The sequence below is a fragment of the Xyrauchen texanus genome, chromosome 35, assembly GCF_025860055.1.
Source record: "Xyrauchen texanus isolate HMW12.3.18 chromosome 35, RBS_HiC_50CHRs, whole genome shotgun sequence".
NCBI classification, from domain to species: Eukaryota; Metazoa; Chordata; class Actinopteri; order Cypriniformes; family Catostomidae; genus Xyrauchen; species Xyrauchen texanus.
Window position 1 is genome coordinate 7,597,875 of NC_068310.1, and position 16,065 is coordinate 7,613,939.

Below are 16,065 nucleotides of genomic sequence, written 5' to 3' on the forward strand. Positions count from 1 at the left end.
GAGTGGTCATGATTGTATACATATATTTCAACATTAAAAATGATTTCTTCAGGATTAAAACTTTTCCAATGTGGAAGAACTTACTGAGTGAACCTTTAAAGACAATATTTCAGTTAGGGGAAAAAGATACAGGCTTGTCTCCTAAACCCACAACAGGGCACAACAAGCAAATATAAACCAAACCAAGCACCACATCAATTTGTGTTAACCAACATCTTATACAGTATATCAAATCTAAAGTATAATGATAAACTAAGAAATAAAATGCTTCAACAAAGAGTGATATGTAAATAATAAAAAAAAAAACTGTCCTTCAACAGCCTGATTTAGTTTTTTGATCGCCATTTCAATGGCTCGAACACAAAGCCCCTAACTAAAGCCAGATTAGGTGTTTGCGCCAAACATGGAATGTTCACTTGTCTCATGTGGCTCTCAACTGCCGACATCACTGACTCCAATTATACATCAAATCCCCTCAGTAAATGCACAATGAAGTTTTTTATTTCCCCGTTATCTGTGATCAAATATGCAGTGACTGTGAATGATATATGCATCAGTACCTTGAGAAGTATAGCCATCAATTGTCAAGAACACCATTCGGTTGTTCAATGATGCTTTCACGGTCTTGGCGGTGATATCACAATGCACAGCAATGCATTTGCTCACAATAACCCGGCTAGGGATATGATATTGTGGGTTGTGTACATAAACAAAGTTTTGAATGTCCTCTCCATCCACGATACTTATCGGCACATATATGCAGGTAAATTTACTCAGTTTTAGGTGATTTCTTCCTGATTTGCTCCAGGTAGCGGCTGTGCTGTAGTTGTGTTGTAAAACGTTACCCGGGACTGTTTTAATGCTGGCCCCTTTGGGACGAGAAGACTGCATGTTTACTCTAATAATGCAAATGATCTCATCATCTACTCACCCTCATGTAATCACAGATGTATATGACTTTCTTTCAGCAACATAACACAAATGAAGATTTTTGAAGAATGTTTCAGCTCTGTAGGGCCATAAAATGCAATCGAATGGGTGCCATTTTAATCTTCAAAAAGCCAATAAACACAGCATAAAAGTAATCCATAAGACTCCAGTGGTTAAAGCCATATCTTCAGAGTGACATGATGGGTGTGGGTGAGAAATAGATCAATATTAAAGTCCTTTTGTATTATAAATCTCCACTTTCATATTCTTCTTTTGATTTTGGTGATTCACATTCCTCAAATGCCACCAACTGGGCAGGGAGGAGAATTTATGGCAAAAACTGACTTAAATATTGATCTATTTCTCACCCACACCTATAAGATCATTTCTGAAGATATAGATATGTGGTTTTTGGAGCTTCAAAAGTTTGGCACCCATTCACTTGCATTGTATGGACCTATAGAGATTAAATATTCTTCTAAAATCTTTGTTTGTGTTCAGCAAAAGAAACAAAGTCAGACACATCTGGGATGACATGAAAGTGAGTAAATGGTGAGAGAACTGTCATTTTTGGGTGAACTATCCCTTTATGATGAATGTTGTGAAGTGATATAAAAGTGGTTTATGACACAACTTATTACATCAATTTCGACTCTCACACTCCAGTAAGCGAAGAAGAGCCATGAAGATGATTTGGTGTTATAGAGATCTTCTCGAGACCATGGTGCTATTTTTCTTCCATGTTTCGAAAGAACAACAAAACCGTGCCATCTCTAAAGGGTTGAGCTGGAGGGGCTAACCAAAAATGTAAATGTAACTATGTCACCTATGAATCATCATCAGGTTTTTTCATTTGAATGTGAATATTTATTTTAAAGCTGACAGATATTCAAAATTCTAATTTTAATTTGACAGTCCTAGTATGGATTACTTTTATGCTGCCTTTACTATATGTCCTTTTTGGAGCTTCAAAGTTTTGAACCACATTGACTTACATTGTATGGTCAAAAACACATCATTCATCCTTCAAAAAAATATGTTTGTGTTCCACAGAAGAAATGACATGAGGGTGAGTAAGTGATGAGAGAATTAAAATTTTTGGGTGAATTATTCTATTAAGCATGTACAATAATGTTAAATCCTGCAACACTGCAAACCATCCAGCTTTTAAGTTTGTTTTCGATGGAATATAGCAAAAAGTCAGTTATGAGACATTTAAAACCACTGTTGGCCAAATGTCTTTTCACAGATCAGTGTTCACCAAACTTAATCTTTCGAAGACAAAATTTCTTCACATGTGGTTGCATTTCCGGTGTTCTGATGAATATGTTCTAATGAGTATGAATGGAAGGTAATCGAGTGCAAAGTCTAGTATTACTGCACCTTTATTGTTGGCGATTCATAAGTGCATAAGAAAATTATTGCAAATAATTTTTCATGCTGATTTTAAAGTAATAGATTGTATGGACTGATTTAATTGTTTCTTGTTTGGATAAAAGGTAACTGGACTTTCTGCTAGGTGCTAAATAATTTTGTTAAAAAAAAAATATATATATATATATATACTGTGTGTGTGTGTGTGTGTGTGTGTCAAACCAGTTCTAATATAGAATAAATATATAGATTCAATAAATACATTCCCATTTATTTCAATGGCAATTGTTTGGATGCCACATCCAGCCCTGGACCTGTATGTTGCCATCTTTGTTCATGGATACTAATGCTGCATTCCATTCAAATCAAAAGTTAGAAATTCCAACTTACTACTAGGAAAGTGCAATGGAATGCCTTTTGAAAGTCAGACTTAAAACTTTGAAATCTTCAACTCTGATTTAATTGAGATCCAGGTGCTTGACGCCATGTAAAAATGTCGGCACCCACAGATATTTACAGACTGTGGCAGAACAACCAGCCCCTCCCTCATATCATCTTCGCACCGCCTCTTCTAAAGGCCGTCCTTTAGCCAGACTCACAACAAGAGTGGGCAGAAGGAAGGAGAGCCGCAATTTGATGAGCCTCATTTGGCAGCGGATGATGAGGTGCACCTGATGTGAATAGAATCTCATCACCACTGCCTTTAAAATGCAGAGCACGCCTCTCATCAATAAGACAATATCTCTCCATTATATGATAATAAATCCCATTTAGCAAACGTTTGCAGTAACAGGTGTGTAAAACACTGTAAATTACACTCTCTTTGACAATCATACACCTGTACAACAAATGCTAGCTCTGCAGCACCATTTATCAATTTGGTTGTTTGGAGACATTGCTGCTGACAACTGAACACATGCTAGGCTAACATTGCAGTTTTGTTTGCTGATATGTTATCCTCCAAGCATCTGGCATTGGAATGCCTTTATTGTTGGATATCTGAGATATCAAGTCAGAAGATCCCACATCCGACGTTGAATGATAAGCAGCAGTACTGCCCCTACCTATACACACATTACACAGTCTGCATAGGGCAAAAAATCCCAAGGGCGGCACCATCTTACCCTAGGCGGGGCACCTGAAACTCCACTGGATGCCCATACTTGCACATTATTGGCCTATGTTATTCAAAGACCCGATAACAGTCTAGGAACCCTGATGATTGCTTTGCGCTCGCACTTTTCTTGTTTGTGCCCCTAGTGGCGTAAAAAATGTACACACAGCAACTTTAACCAAATTAGGGCTTTTAATGATATTTACCATGACTCCTGCAATTCCAATTCCCACGTATCCCACGATGAAGAGCTTACTGTTAAAAAACACCTCAATGGCCACATCACATGTCTGCAGACAGTGAAACATATTCATTATATGCATGTCAATAAAACAAAGACCTTATACGCATGTCTGTACCAATGCATGTCTAGTGGTCACTACAATAAAATGTATCCAATTGCATAAATAATGGTCATTATCTGTGTGTCCAGAGAATCTCACCTGGTTTGATACAACGTCTTGGCACACAGTGGGGTTTACTGAAGGTGAGCCACAGCAGTTCAACTACAGACAAGATGGATTTGAATAAATTGTAATTAAATAATACATCAGGTTAATCAAATATATAACCAAAATGCACTGTCCACTCAGAATGGGCTGAACCACGTGGTTGATCAGTTTATCATCTCTCTGAATGTGAATTTATGTCCATTTTTCTCTCAGCTTTTTCATGCATTTACCAGATCAAATTGATGTTGCATCGCAATATCTTTGTCATTTTACACTTAGTGCATTTTAATCTTTCTGATTCCATCAGATATGGATAAAATGGGTAAAACTCACAATGCTGTGGTAGGATTGGACTGTTGTATCATAGTTTTTTCCTGCTTCTTCATTATAGAACGTTTTTATCTCTTCAATTATCTAAAATGACAAAAAAGATAAGAAAAAAGAAACTTGCATCACATAATATCAAAATAGTCTTGTATTTATTTCTTGTAACTGGAAAACTGTCTCTACAATAGTGTATATTTTAAGTTTAGCAGATAGGCAAGGATTCACACACTCAGACTGAAATCATTTCAAATTAAGTGTACATGTAAATCAAAATTACACAGATTAATTAATTTCTTGTTATACAGTTCCAACAATACCTTGTCTTTGTTGAAGAAACCAAACACTCCTGCTGCAACTTCTGATCCAAAGATGATGAGAAGACAGGTGAAAAACTGTCATGAAAGAGAGGAAACTTTCAACAAGTGTCAGTGAAACATCTTATGGCTTTTTGTTGGATGAAAATTTGCCACTGAACACCAGTTTAATAAATATTTAATGTTTCCAAAGTATTTACCACATTAAATATTCCAAAGTCTAGACATGTAAAATAAAATGCATCACACAAAACAGCCTGAACGTGTCAGATTTAATTGGCAAATTCTCTAAATGTTTAGCTCAGTTTTTAAATTGGTCAGGGGTGATTATATTGTAGCTTTATACTTTCAGTTTATAGCTTTGAGGGAATTTAAGTGTGAGAAGTTGTAAATGCAAATCTGGCTGACTTTATTTATTTAAAAATAATTTTATAAAATTCAAAACTTTTTTCCAAAGTTTGTCCGTAGATGTATGTCAGTATCAGTGGCATATTTGGGTCCACTTTATTTGGTGATATGGAGAGATTAGCATTTAACATTCAATTAGATGCACGGTTTACAAATATTATTATTGTTTAGCTTTAGCATTTATATTTAAGATGTACATTGGCTGTATTTTATAGTTATTTCAAAAGTTTACTGGTTCATATAGTCGTAGAGCACATTCAGGTAAATGTATTTGGCGTGCTGTCCATAACGGAGAAGGCAAAGCACAGAACTTGAGCACCCCCCTCCCCCAATTTGGACAATTCTAATATAATTTGTATACGCTTTATGAAATATAAAGGTGGAGGTGGGGAGGGATGCCTTAAGAATCGTCGCCGGTGTGAGGGATGCTGCCACTTCCTTGGGATATGATTGGCAGGTCTCACGTCTTAAAGGTCTTACGTTTGGAACTTTATTTAAATGTTTATTAAACCAAAATTTATAAAAATAGAACATTGTAAAACTGTAGGAAAATCTGCTAAAACTGGGCATTCAGTGTTTGTTGCTAAATCGGACATAATTAGGCACACTTTATTTTACATTCAGCACCTCATTCTGTGCATCTGTAAAGTATTCACAGCGCTTCACTTTTTCCACATGTTATGTCACAGCCTTATTCCAAAATTGATTCAATTCATTATTTTCCTCAAAATTCTACAAACAATACCCCATAATGACAACATGAAAGAAGGTTGTTTGAAATCTTTGCAAATTTATATATAAAAAAATAAATAAATCACATGTACATAAGTATTCACAGCCTTTGCTCAATACTTTGTTGAAGCACCTTTGGCACCAATTACAGCCTCAAGTCTTTTTGTGTATGATGCTACAAACTTGGCACACCAATTTTTGGGCAGTTTCTTCTATTCTTCTTTGTAAGACCTCTCAAGCTCCATCAGGTTGGATGGGTAGCGTCGGTGCACAGCCATTTTCAGGTCTCTCCAGAGATGTTCAATCGGGTTCAAGTCTGGGCTCTGGCTGGACCACTCAAGGACATTCACAGAGTTGTCCCGTAGCCACTCCTTTGTTATCTTGGCTGTGTGCTTAGGGTCGTTGTCCTGTTGGAAGATGAACCTTCACCCCAGTCTGAGGTCCAGAGCGCTCTGGAACAGGTTTTCATCAAGGATGTCTCTGTACATTGCTGCATTCATCTTTCCCTCAATCCTGACTAGTCTCCCAGTTCCTGCTGCTGAAAAACGTCCCCACAGAATGATGCTGCCACCACCATGCTTCACTGTAGGGATGGTGTTGGCCAGATGATGAGCAGTGCCTGGTTTCCTCCAGACATGACGCTTGCCATTCAGGCCAAAGAGTTCAATCTTTTGTTTCTCATGGTCTGAGAGTTCTTCAGGTGCCTTTTGGCAAACTCCAGACGGGCTGTCATGTGCCTTTTACTGAGGAGTGGCTTCCGTCTGGTCACTCTACCATACAGGCCTGATTGAGCTACAGAGATGGTTGTTCTTCTGGAAGGTTCTCTTCTCTCCACAGACAAATGCTGGAGCTCTGTCAGAGTGACCATCGGGTTCTTGGTCACCTCCCTGACTAGGGCCCTTCTCCCCCGATCACTCAGTTTGGCCGGGCGGCCAGCTCTGGGAAGAGTCCTGGTGGTTCCAAACTTCTTCCATTTACGGATGATGGAGGCCACTGTGAAAGAAAATTGCTCTGTACACTTCCCCAGATCTATGCCTCGATACAATCCTGTCAGAGGTCTACAGACAATTCCTTGGACTTCATGGCTTGTTTGTGCTCTGACATGCACTGTTATCAAATCTAATCAAATCACTTTATTGTCACACTACCATACACACATGTGCAACAGTAGGTCAAAGTCTTGTGTGCAGTTTAGAGCAACATAGCTGTCATGACAGTGGCGAGACATATACCAATTACAATAAACAACATATTTACACAACACAATTTACATATCAAATGTACACATACTTACACAACACAATAATTATATACAATGTACAGTAAACAATACACACAATATAGAATACACATACAATAAAAATAAAAATATATATGCAGTAGTTGTATTGAGGAGAATATAATTATGACAGTGCAGTGTGAGATATATAGATTAATAAAGTGCAGTGCTGATTATTGATCGTGATAGATCAAGTGTTCAAAAGTCTGATTGCTTGGGGGAAGAAACTGTCATGTAGTCGGCTGGTGCGGGTCCTGATGCTGCGATACCGCCTGCCTGATGGTATCAGTGACAGCAGCCCATGACTCAGGTGGCTGGGGTCTCTGATGATCCTCCGAGCTTTTTTCACACACCGCCTGTTATAGATGTCCTGGAGGGAGGGACGCTCACCTCCGATGTTAACTGCGGGTCCTTATATAGACAGGTGTGTGCCTTTCCAAATCATGTCCAATCAACTGAATTTACCACAGGTGGACTCCAGTCAAGTTCTAGAAAAATCTCAAGGATGATCAGTGTTAACAGGATGCACCTGAGCTCAAGTTTGAGTGTCATGGCAAAGGCTGTGAATACTTTTGTACATGTGATTTGTTTTTATTTTTTATAAATTTGCAAAGATTTCAAACAAAGTTCTTTCACATTGTCATTATGGGGTATTGTTTGTAGTATTTTGAGGAAAATAATGAATGTAATCAATTTTGGAATAAGGCTGTAACATAACAAAATGTGGAAAAAGTGAAGCGCTGTGAATACTTTCCGGATGCACTGTATATGTAAAGCAATGATCAGAAACTTCGGGCCACTTTATATTAGGTGGCCTTAACTACTATATACTTAACTATTTGATACAATGTACTTAATATGTACATACATGTTATTGCATTGTAATTACATTTAAAATACTTGCATTTAATAACATTTGTAGTTACACTGTTGACTTTATCCCTAAACCTAACTCTAACCCCTAATCCTAACCCAACTTTATCCCAAAACCTATCTCTAACCCCTAACCCAACCCTTACCCCAAAACATAACTCTAACCCCTAATCCAACCCTTACCCCTAAACCTTGTTGTACCTCAACCTAAATAGCAGCAAATGTGGCCATTTTGCAGAACAACATGTGGTTACACAGTAAATACATAGTCTTGTATATATTTCATGTTAGTACATAGTAGTTAAGGCCACCTAATATAAAGTGTGACCAATACTTCTATATTTAACAGTGTTCTACAATAAGACGTTAAATCTTATATTGTCTTGTATTGTCTTTTATAATTTGTTTTGAAAGCACTATCTCACTCACCAATCCAAGAAGGCACTGGGACTCCCTCACGGCACCACAGCATCCGAAGAAGCCCACCAGCATCATTAAACCACCGGCCGCGATGAGAATATAGACACCTGTTAAAAACACAACAGGCAACCATCATTCAACCTACAGTATCACATCACAGTTGTGGTTCATGTAGTAATGGAAAGTCTGTGAACCTAACTAATGTAATGGATTTAGAAAATGGAAAAACATGCTACATGTAGCTGAGAGTACGAGAGTACTGCTATCGAAAGCATTATTTCTTCATTTTAAATATTTAAAAATAATATTTTTTTTGCAGCAAACAAAAGGGGTAGTAACACGGTATATCTAGCTAAATTATATAGAAAATTTGTGTTTTCAAATTTGGAATGATTTTATGTACAATTATATCACTATACTATTGTTATATTACCCTGATATTAAAACCTTAAAAACTTTTTCAAAGTTGACATGCTTTCTCCTATCTCAACTTTACAATCAAACAACAACTATAAGTTATCCATTTGTAGGTAATATTTCCTTGAAAACTGTAAAAAAACAAAAAAAAAAAAAAACAGCGTTTCTATGACGCTTTAAAGAAATGCTCTGTTTGAGCATCCCTCCAGCACAGCAACATTGGCATGACCAATGTTATGAGTTTGGGGCGGAACTATCTGTTTGTTTGATCGATGAAAGATGAGGGGAGTGTTCGAAAAAGCTATTTGAAAACAATGTTTTTTGCAATTTTTGTTTTGTGAATTGTGTCAATCCAGGGCACTGTAACTTTTGGTAGCAACGTGTTGCGTTCCCATGTGATCATGTTGGCAACGTAACAGTGGACTTTTTTTATTTTGCCGTTGGAACAAATTAATACGCAAAAAGAACATTTGCTGTCATCACCCATTCACCGCTATAGAAGTTTACCTGGCTATACGGTAGTTTACTGCTGCGCTTTAAACCTGAAAAGGGTCCAAGTGTAGACATTTTTTAATATCAGTGGATATTCTACACACGCACATTCCGTGCAGGAGTGTGCTGGCTTCTTGGAAAAACTAGTGAAGGAGATGTTTGAAATAATTCAGTGATGATCCAGGTGACTGCAGTCAGGTCTGCCATGAAAGTTGATATAGTTTTAGAAAGATGTAATTTGACATAATTACCTGCAGTGCAGCATGAGCATTATGTGTCTCTCAGGGAGATGAGAGCATGTGTTAGAGAACAATCAGACCGCACACAACCCTTAAAGATGATGTCATTAGCTTTCACTTCAGCCCTTCTCTCACCTCATTAGAGCAAGCGGGAGAGAGAGTGAGTGAGTGAGAGAGAGAGAGCGAGCATGAACTCCTATCTGTTACAGCAACTGAGCAAGGTCACTGGTTTAATTCCTTGTAGATACATAATTGCATGGGGAGTCAGTTACCTGTCATGGTAAGGAGGCTACGCACTGATCTAGGATCAGAGTTGCCAATTAACATCTAGACTCGATCTATGCTACAGATGGTAACACTGTGCTCAGGTCAGTGAAAGAGAGATGAGCATTTCAGTTAGGCATGGGGAGGTTTTTTGAGCAGGTATAATGATACCACAGGAGACCTGCGACAGGTGGCACATCTGGAATAGAGATCTAAGTCTAAGTCTCTTGAGAGAAAGAGAGACAGAGAGAGAGAAAGACTAAGGAAGACAGACTGTATAGCAGTCATGTATCTTTCTACATTTTTACATAGGATGAAAAGACATTGAGTAATTAAACTTGCAATCTCATTTAAGATTTCTGTATATAGCTATTTTTGGGTGTTTGCCATTTCAGTCATAATATGACAATGGACAATTTTCCGCAAGGTTGCCACAAAGCTCATTTAAAATGTGAAAATCATCACTGTTGCAATGGGGGCATGGTCAATTGCCCATCCGGAGAGAGCGAGAAAGCGGTAAGGGCGCATACACCTGAGCTAAATTATCACCTGTTGCTAATTCCAGTGAGCATGGGGAGAGCAGCATAAAAGCAGCCACACAACCAGCAGACGAGAGAGAGAGCTTGGGTCCAGAAAGTTATTATTGTGAAGCTGAAGAGTTTATTATTGTGAAGCTGAAGAGATTATTGTGTGACGCTGAAGTGTAGTCATTAAAATCCTTACCTGTGAGTGGAGAAACCTGCCTCCCGTGTCCTCCTTATCGATCACCCTTTACACAGGTGCCAAAACAAGAAGTTGGATGTACGAACCATGGAGCCCTCGACCCAGTTGGCCGAAGTCCTCCAGTCCCTTGCCGGCCTACATCAAAACTCAACAACAAACCCTGCTTGAGATGCGCCAAGAACAAGACCACCGGTTCTTTTGAGATACTGTGAGCTCAAGCATAGGACCGGCATGCGATCCTCAGCCAGGAGTGAGAGCCCTGTCCACAACCCCAGACAGCCACAGCCCCTTGCCCCCACCAACACTTTTAAAGTTGGAGCAGAAGATGACCCAGAGGCCTTCCTCGATCTTTTTGAGCAAACCGCTGAGATCTGGGGCTGGCCACGTGACCAGTGGGCAGCCAGACTCCTTCCATTGCTGTCCGGGGAAGCCCAGCTTGTAGCGCAACAACTGCCGACGGCTAACCTCCTCGCTTATGAGGATCATTCAAGAAGACCATTCTGCAAAGTGTTGGCAGCAGTTCAGAGCAGTACCGCCAGCTCTTCAGAACCCTGAAGATGGAGAGGACTGGCCACCCGTTTGCATTCTCCCAACTGCTCTGAGACACGTGCCGGATGTGGCTGCTGGCAGGGACTCGCGACGTTGAGGGAGTGGTCGACCGAGTGGTGCTGGAACAGCTGATCCTTCAACTGCCAAAGGGAATGGCGGAGTGGGCCCATTGCCACCGCCCGGCGTCACTGGAGGAATCAGTCTGACTGGCAGAGGACCATATGGCAGCGTACTCAAGGGCGGAAGAGCCCTCTTCTCTCTTTCTCTCTCCCCTCCCCCTGTGTGTTCTCCCGCTCCCTCTCACTATGCTCTCTCCCCAGAGCCTCTTCCTGCCCCGCGGAGGTGAGGAGCTCCGCCTGCGAGATGTGGTGGGTGCACACACACACACACACACACACACACACCTGCCTCTACAGTGCCCCGTCGCTCTCCCCCTCAGGTGGAAGTGTCCACCAATGCAGGTGCGGGTATGGTGTCTGGGCCGGCCTGCTGGAGTTGTGGGGATATGGGACACATCCAGGATCAATGCCCTGTGATGGAGCTTGGGACGGTGGTCCGAATCCCCAGTACCCCGCAGGCTGCCCCCGACCGAGCCGGAGCATACCGGATACCGGTAAGAATCAAGGGGGGTACTCACAAGCTTTGGTGGACACAGGTTGTAATCAAGCCACTATCCACCAACGCTTGGTTCAACATGGGGCATTGGGCACAGCTAAAATGGTGAGAATGAAGTGTGTGCATGGGGATATTCACAAATACCATGTGGTGATCCTTGCAATTAAATTTCAGGGAACAAAACATAGAGTGAAGGTTGAGGTTAGATCCCGCCTCACCCATCTGCTGATTCTGGGGACTAATTGGCCTGAATTTTGGAATGTATTAAAGGGAATATGTGTGGATGGGTCCTGCATAAAATCAATGAGATGTAAATTGTGCAATGCACTGGCAGGGAGGCGGAGCCAGGGCCGTCATCATCAGCTCCACATCAAGATGACATGACGAATATGCAACGTGATATCTGAAAGCAGTGCCTTTGCGGAACATCTCAGCACGCAGTGTAGTGGAGGCACTCTTCAGAATAATCTCCCGGGTGGGCACGTAATATGAGCAGGAAGCGATCATCTGTGTTCCGCAACTGCTTTCGGGTCCTTGAATAACAGATGACGTGTGAGAAAGGCAGCCAGTGGACTTTCTGGTGCCCTCTTAGGGAGTTGGTGCCCTACACAGACTACGTAGTCTGCTTATTGGGAGTGGCGGTACTGTTGGCAACTCTGTAATCTGAAAAACACCTTTAAATATAATTGTGTATGCAGGAAATTAGTTCTGATTGCTGTCAGAGCACGTACGGTAACTAAAGAAGCATGTGCTGGTCATTGTTAGCATACTTTATCTCTACTTACTCTGCAAAAGGATAAACAACCATTGCCCTTTGTGATGCTGTGGCTTTCTTATATATTGTACACTATAATGAACAGTAATTAGAGGAATGTTCTGGGTTCAATACAAGTTAAGTACTATAGAAAGGACTAAATGGTACTTCTGTCAAACATAAATCACAATTACTGTAAAGCACTTACATTGAAAGTCCGTGGGGCAAGGCACTCCAAAGGGGTTTCTATTCATTGCTAAAGAATTCTAGGTGGATGTACTTCTGGTTATACTTTACCTGCGTAATTGCTGTGGGTGGAGTTTGCTCCATTACATCATGTTCCTTTCTGGTATCCTTGCCTATGTAATTTATTCCTGTGCAATATTTTGCCCTTACACTTACTGTAATTGCATAATGTCTTGACCTGTAGACTTCCATTCTAAAGTCATTAAAGTAAAGGCAGCTTTTCATGGTTTTCACAAATTGAGGCACATTTTACCAATTGAGGGACTGATACTCTCAGTCACTATTTACTTTCATTGCATCTTTTTTCTATACATTGAACGTGAATGGTGACTATGGCTTCCACTCCTTTTCATTCTGCCTAGCATCTCCTTTTATTGTTTCAAGGAAGAAAGTCGTACAGGCATGGAACAACATGAGGGTGAGTAAATAATTTTTAGGTGAACTAACACTTGCATCGCTCTCCGAACATACCTTTTTTAGGTACACTTTTGTAGTGTACATCTTTTACAATAAACAGGTCACTAAAGTGAGTCAATGTTACTTTGCGCACGATCTGAAAAATTACTTTTGCTGAAAAATGGACAGTGAGTTGATCGTTGAGAGCACAACATATCTAATTCACATTTGTTTTTCACATGTTTATAACATACTTCCTTTGATATACTAAATACTGAATCAGTGAGGTCATAGAATGAAGTCATGTGGGTTAGTTTACAGATTATATCTAAATATGGCAAATATGGCAGTTATAACTGTGATGCACTAAAATTACCCCATTGTTATCTGACTGTAGGCTGAAAACTAAAGTGAAGATGACAACTCTACATTTTTATAATAGCTAACAAACTAGTGAAAACTTAGTGACCCGGTCAGCGAGATATTGCTGAAACACAGTTACCATTAACTTTTCATTATACAGAGTATAACATACTGCCTAACTTTGTGTTACATGGAACATCAAACAGATTTGGATTTTCAGACACCATGAGGGAAAGTAATGATGACAGAATTGTTATTTTTGGGTGAACTATGCCTTTAAGCACTAAAAACCCACAGATGAGTGTGATGACACCCACTAAACCAAGCTTGAGAAGGTTATTTGAGGTTGAGAATATTTTCAGATGTCAGAGAGGGTTGTGCCTTCCTCTCCAATTCTAACTTAGCTCTCTTAAAAATGTCCACCACTGTCTTTCAATGGAGCATTGGGAAGCCTGATTCGGTTTAGTAAATTGTAGGTTCATAAAGTGCTGCAAAGAGCAATTTGCTATTTTCCTGAGAAATAGATTGCTGCACTAAGATGTTTCAACGCCACGTTTTACCTCAGAGTTTAAAGTTTAAACTCAGTTCCTGCATTTGCAGGTGGTAATAAAGTTAATGTCCAAACTCTGAAAATATAGTGGAACATCAAATTATGTCCCTGACAATCAGAGTAGGTATGAGTCTTATATGGAGAAAAAAAAAAAGAGATTTGTGTTAAACTATCTATAGGTCATTGTCATGTTCACTGTTGTCTTTTGTTTTTTTGTGCTTTTATGTTGAAGTTTAGTTTAGTTCCTGTTTCCTGTTTGGTTTTTTGTAGTCCTTTGTAGTTCATTTTTATGATTGGTGTTCCCTTGATTGTTTCCTCCAGGTGTCCCTCATTCCCTTGTTTGTTCCTTTGTGTATTTAAACCCTGCCTTTCCTCTGTTTGTTTGTTGATCGTTGTATGTGTCAGTTCCTTGTCCTGCCCATGTTTCCGGTTATTACTCACTCGCTCGAGGTTCCTGTACTCTTCCTAGATGTCTCCATGTTCTGTCAATATTTACTCTCTGTTTTCCCATCGTGGATGTTTTCTTTTGTTCCTGTGTTTTTGTGTTATTTTTAGTTGCCTTTAATAAAGTTCCGCGTTTGAATCCACACCTCCCATTTGCCTCTTCCTCTGTTCGTAACAGTCATGGAATATTTTTCAATTATTATTATTATTATTATGTTTAAATTTACAATTGTATTTATGATCTAATTTGTAAGTCTAAAGGCATTTTTCCACCTGTTGTTGTAGAATGATTTTTAAGTCACTGCAAAATGGGTGGAAAAATATTTGGAATTGGTAGGTGTAAAGGGATTAATGGAAAGGAGGAGGCAAGAACCGGCTTGACAATATAAATATTATTTTTAATAAAGAACTAAAACAAAAAGACACAAACACACACATAGGACGGACAGCTGTCCGTAAACGTTCTCTCTCGGTCGCACCACCATCTGCAGTCGGCCTTTATCCTCTCGGAGGCTTGAATAGCCTGATAAGGGACCGGGTGTGTAAAATCATGACCCGGCTCTGTCACAGTAGGCTATGATTTTTTGACCACGTCTTTATTTTAATTATATTTTTGTTTTGTTTGAAGTGCAATGTCAATTTATACATATTTTTGGTAATTTCAATAAATTTGTTGAATTGATCAAAATCGACCGGTGAAGTGAAGTGGGTGCCGATACAATCACTGTTAATGCTAGTATAGATTTGTGTATCAGTAGATTAAAATTATTAATAATTTTTACATTCTCTTTAATTTAACGGAGCATACATCCAAATTCTGAATTAGAATCACATTTTACATGCGTATAAAAGGAGTGTCACTGTCATAGAAATATAAACGGCAATCATCAAGGATGCATTTTAATGCACAAAAGAATGACATTTTAAATTCTTCTAATTCATTGCACAGTCCATTTACACTACCAATTTCTTATGAATGTGCTGTCTTTGTTTATATAGCTGGTGCTTGAGGGAATGGACTATAAAATAGAATGCAGACGGTGGAATAATAACTGAAGAAAATCTCAGAATTCAATAGCATTTAAGCCCATTTACGCATTACGTGTAGCGATTTCGGCATACATTCTTGCTCCTAGACTTAGCGCATGCTTGCACGAAAATACCAAAATTTCATGGCCACGCCCATTGACTTTGTGCTTATGACTTAAGTATAGTGCTGCACTTAATGCAAGCACTCTTAAAATAGGGCCCTAAATGTAGTAAGATACTTTTTATTAGCAGCTTATAGTGTAGCTAGCTACTTTTTCAAAAGGGCAGCTTGACTGCATATTAACTACCATAAAATATGAGCTTGTAACTTGACAAGTTACAGTTTCAAAGTAGCATCCCAAACACTGTCAGCATCTACATACAGCATTGCATGATGACTCTATTTCTTTTTCTCTCATCAACTATTTTCCACCCAGGTTATAGTTTGGAGCTTGTGGTTTACTTCATTTATGCATGCCTCGAAATATCACTTTCTGATTTCAGAAATAATCAACCACTGAAATTAAATGTGGTGAACATCAGTTAAGATGGCATTCCAGGGACCAGTTTATGGCAGGGCCCCTCTCTAACTGCCGGTGTGAAGGAGATGTGCCACACTGTGATTTGATCCTTGGTGAATGAACATAAACAAATGTTCAGCAACATCAGATAAGATGCTAAGACAACTGCCAGACATTACTTATAGGGCAGGAAGGGGGACCTTCTGCACCCACCAAACTCATTCCTAAGGTTTAGGCAAG

General features: G+C 39.5%; 1 protein-coding gene across 1 annotated transcript in view; it reads right to left on the bottom strand.

Moving 5' to 3' along the window:
- Window positions 1-16,065, bottom strand: part of tspan2b (tetraspanin 2b) — a 42,992-nt gene that overhangs the window by 4,035 nt on the left and 22,892 nt on the right. Inside the window, exons 3-7 of the mRNA XM_052105936.1 lie at window positions 8,233-8,330; window positions 4,515-4,589; window positions 4,204-4,284; window positions 3,862-3,924; window positions 3,625-3,708 (exon numbers count right to left, since the gene is read on the bottom strand). Coding sequence (XP_051961896.1) covers window positions 3,625-3,708; window positions 3,862-3,924; window positions 4,204-4,284; window positions 4,515-4,589; window positions 8,233-8,330 — 401 coding nt within the window. The remainder of the gene's footprint in view (window positions 1-3,624; window positions 3,709-3,861; window positions 3,925-4,203; window positions 4,285-4,514; window positions 4,590-8,232; window positions 8,331-16,065) is intronic.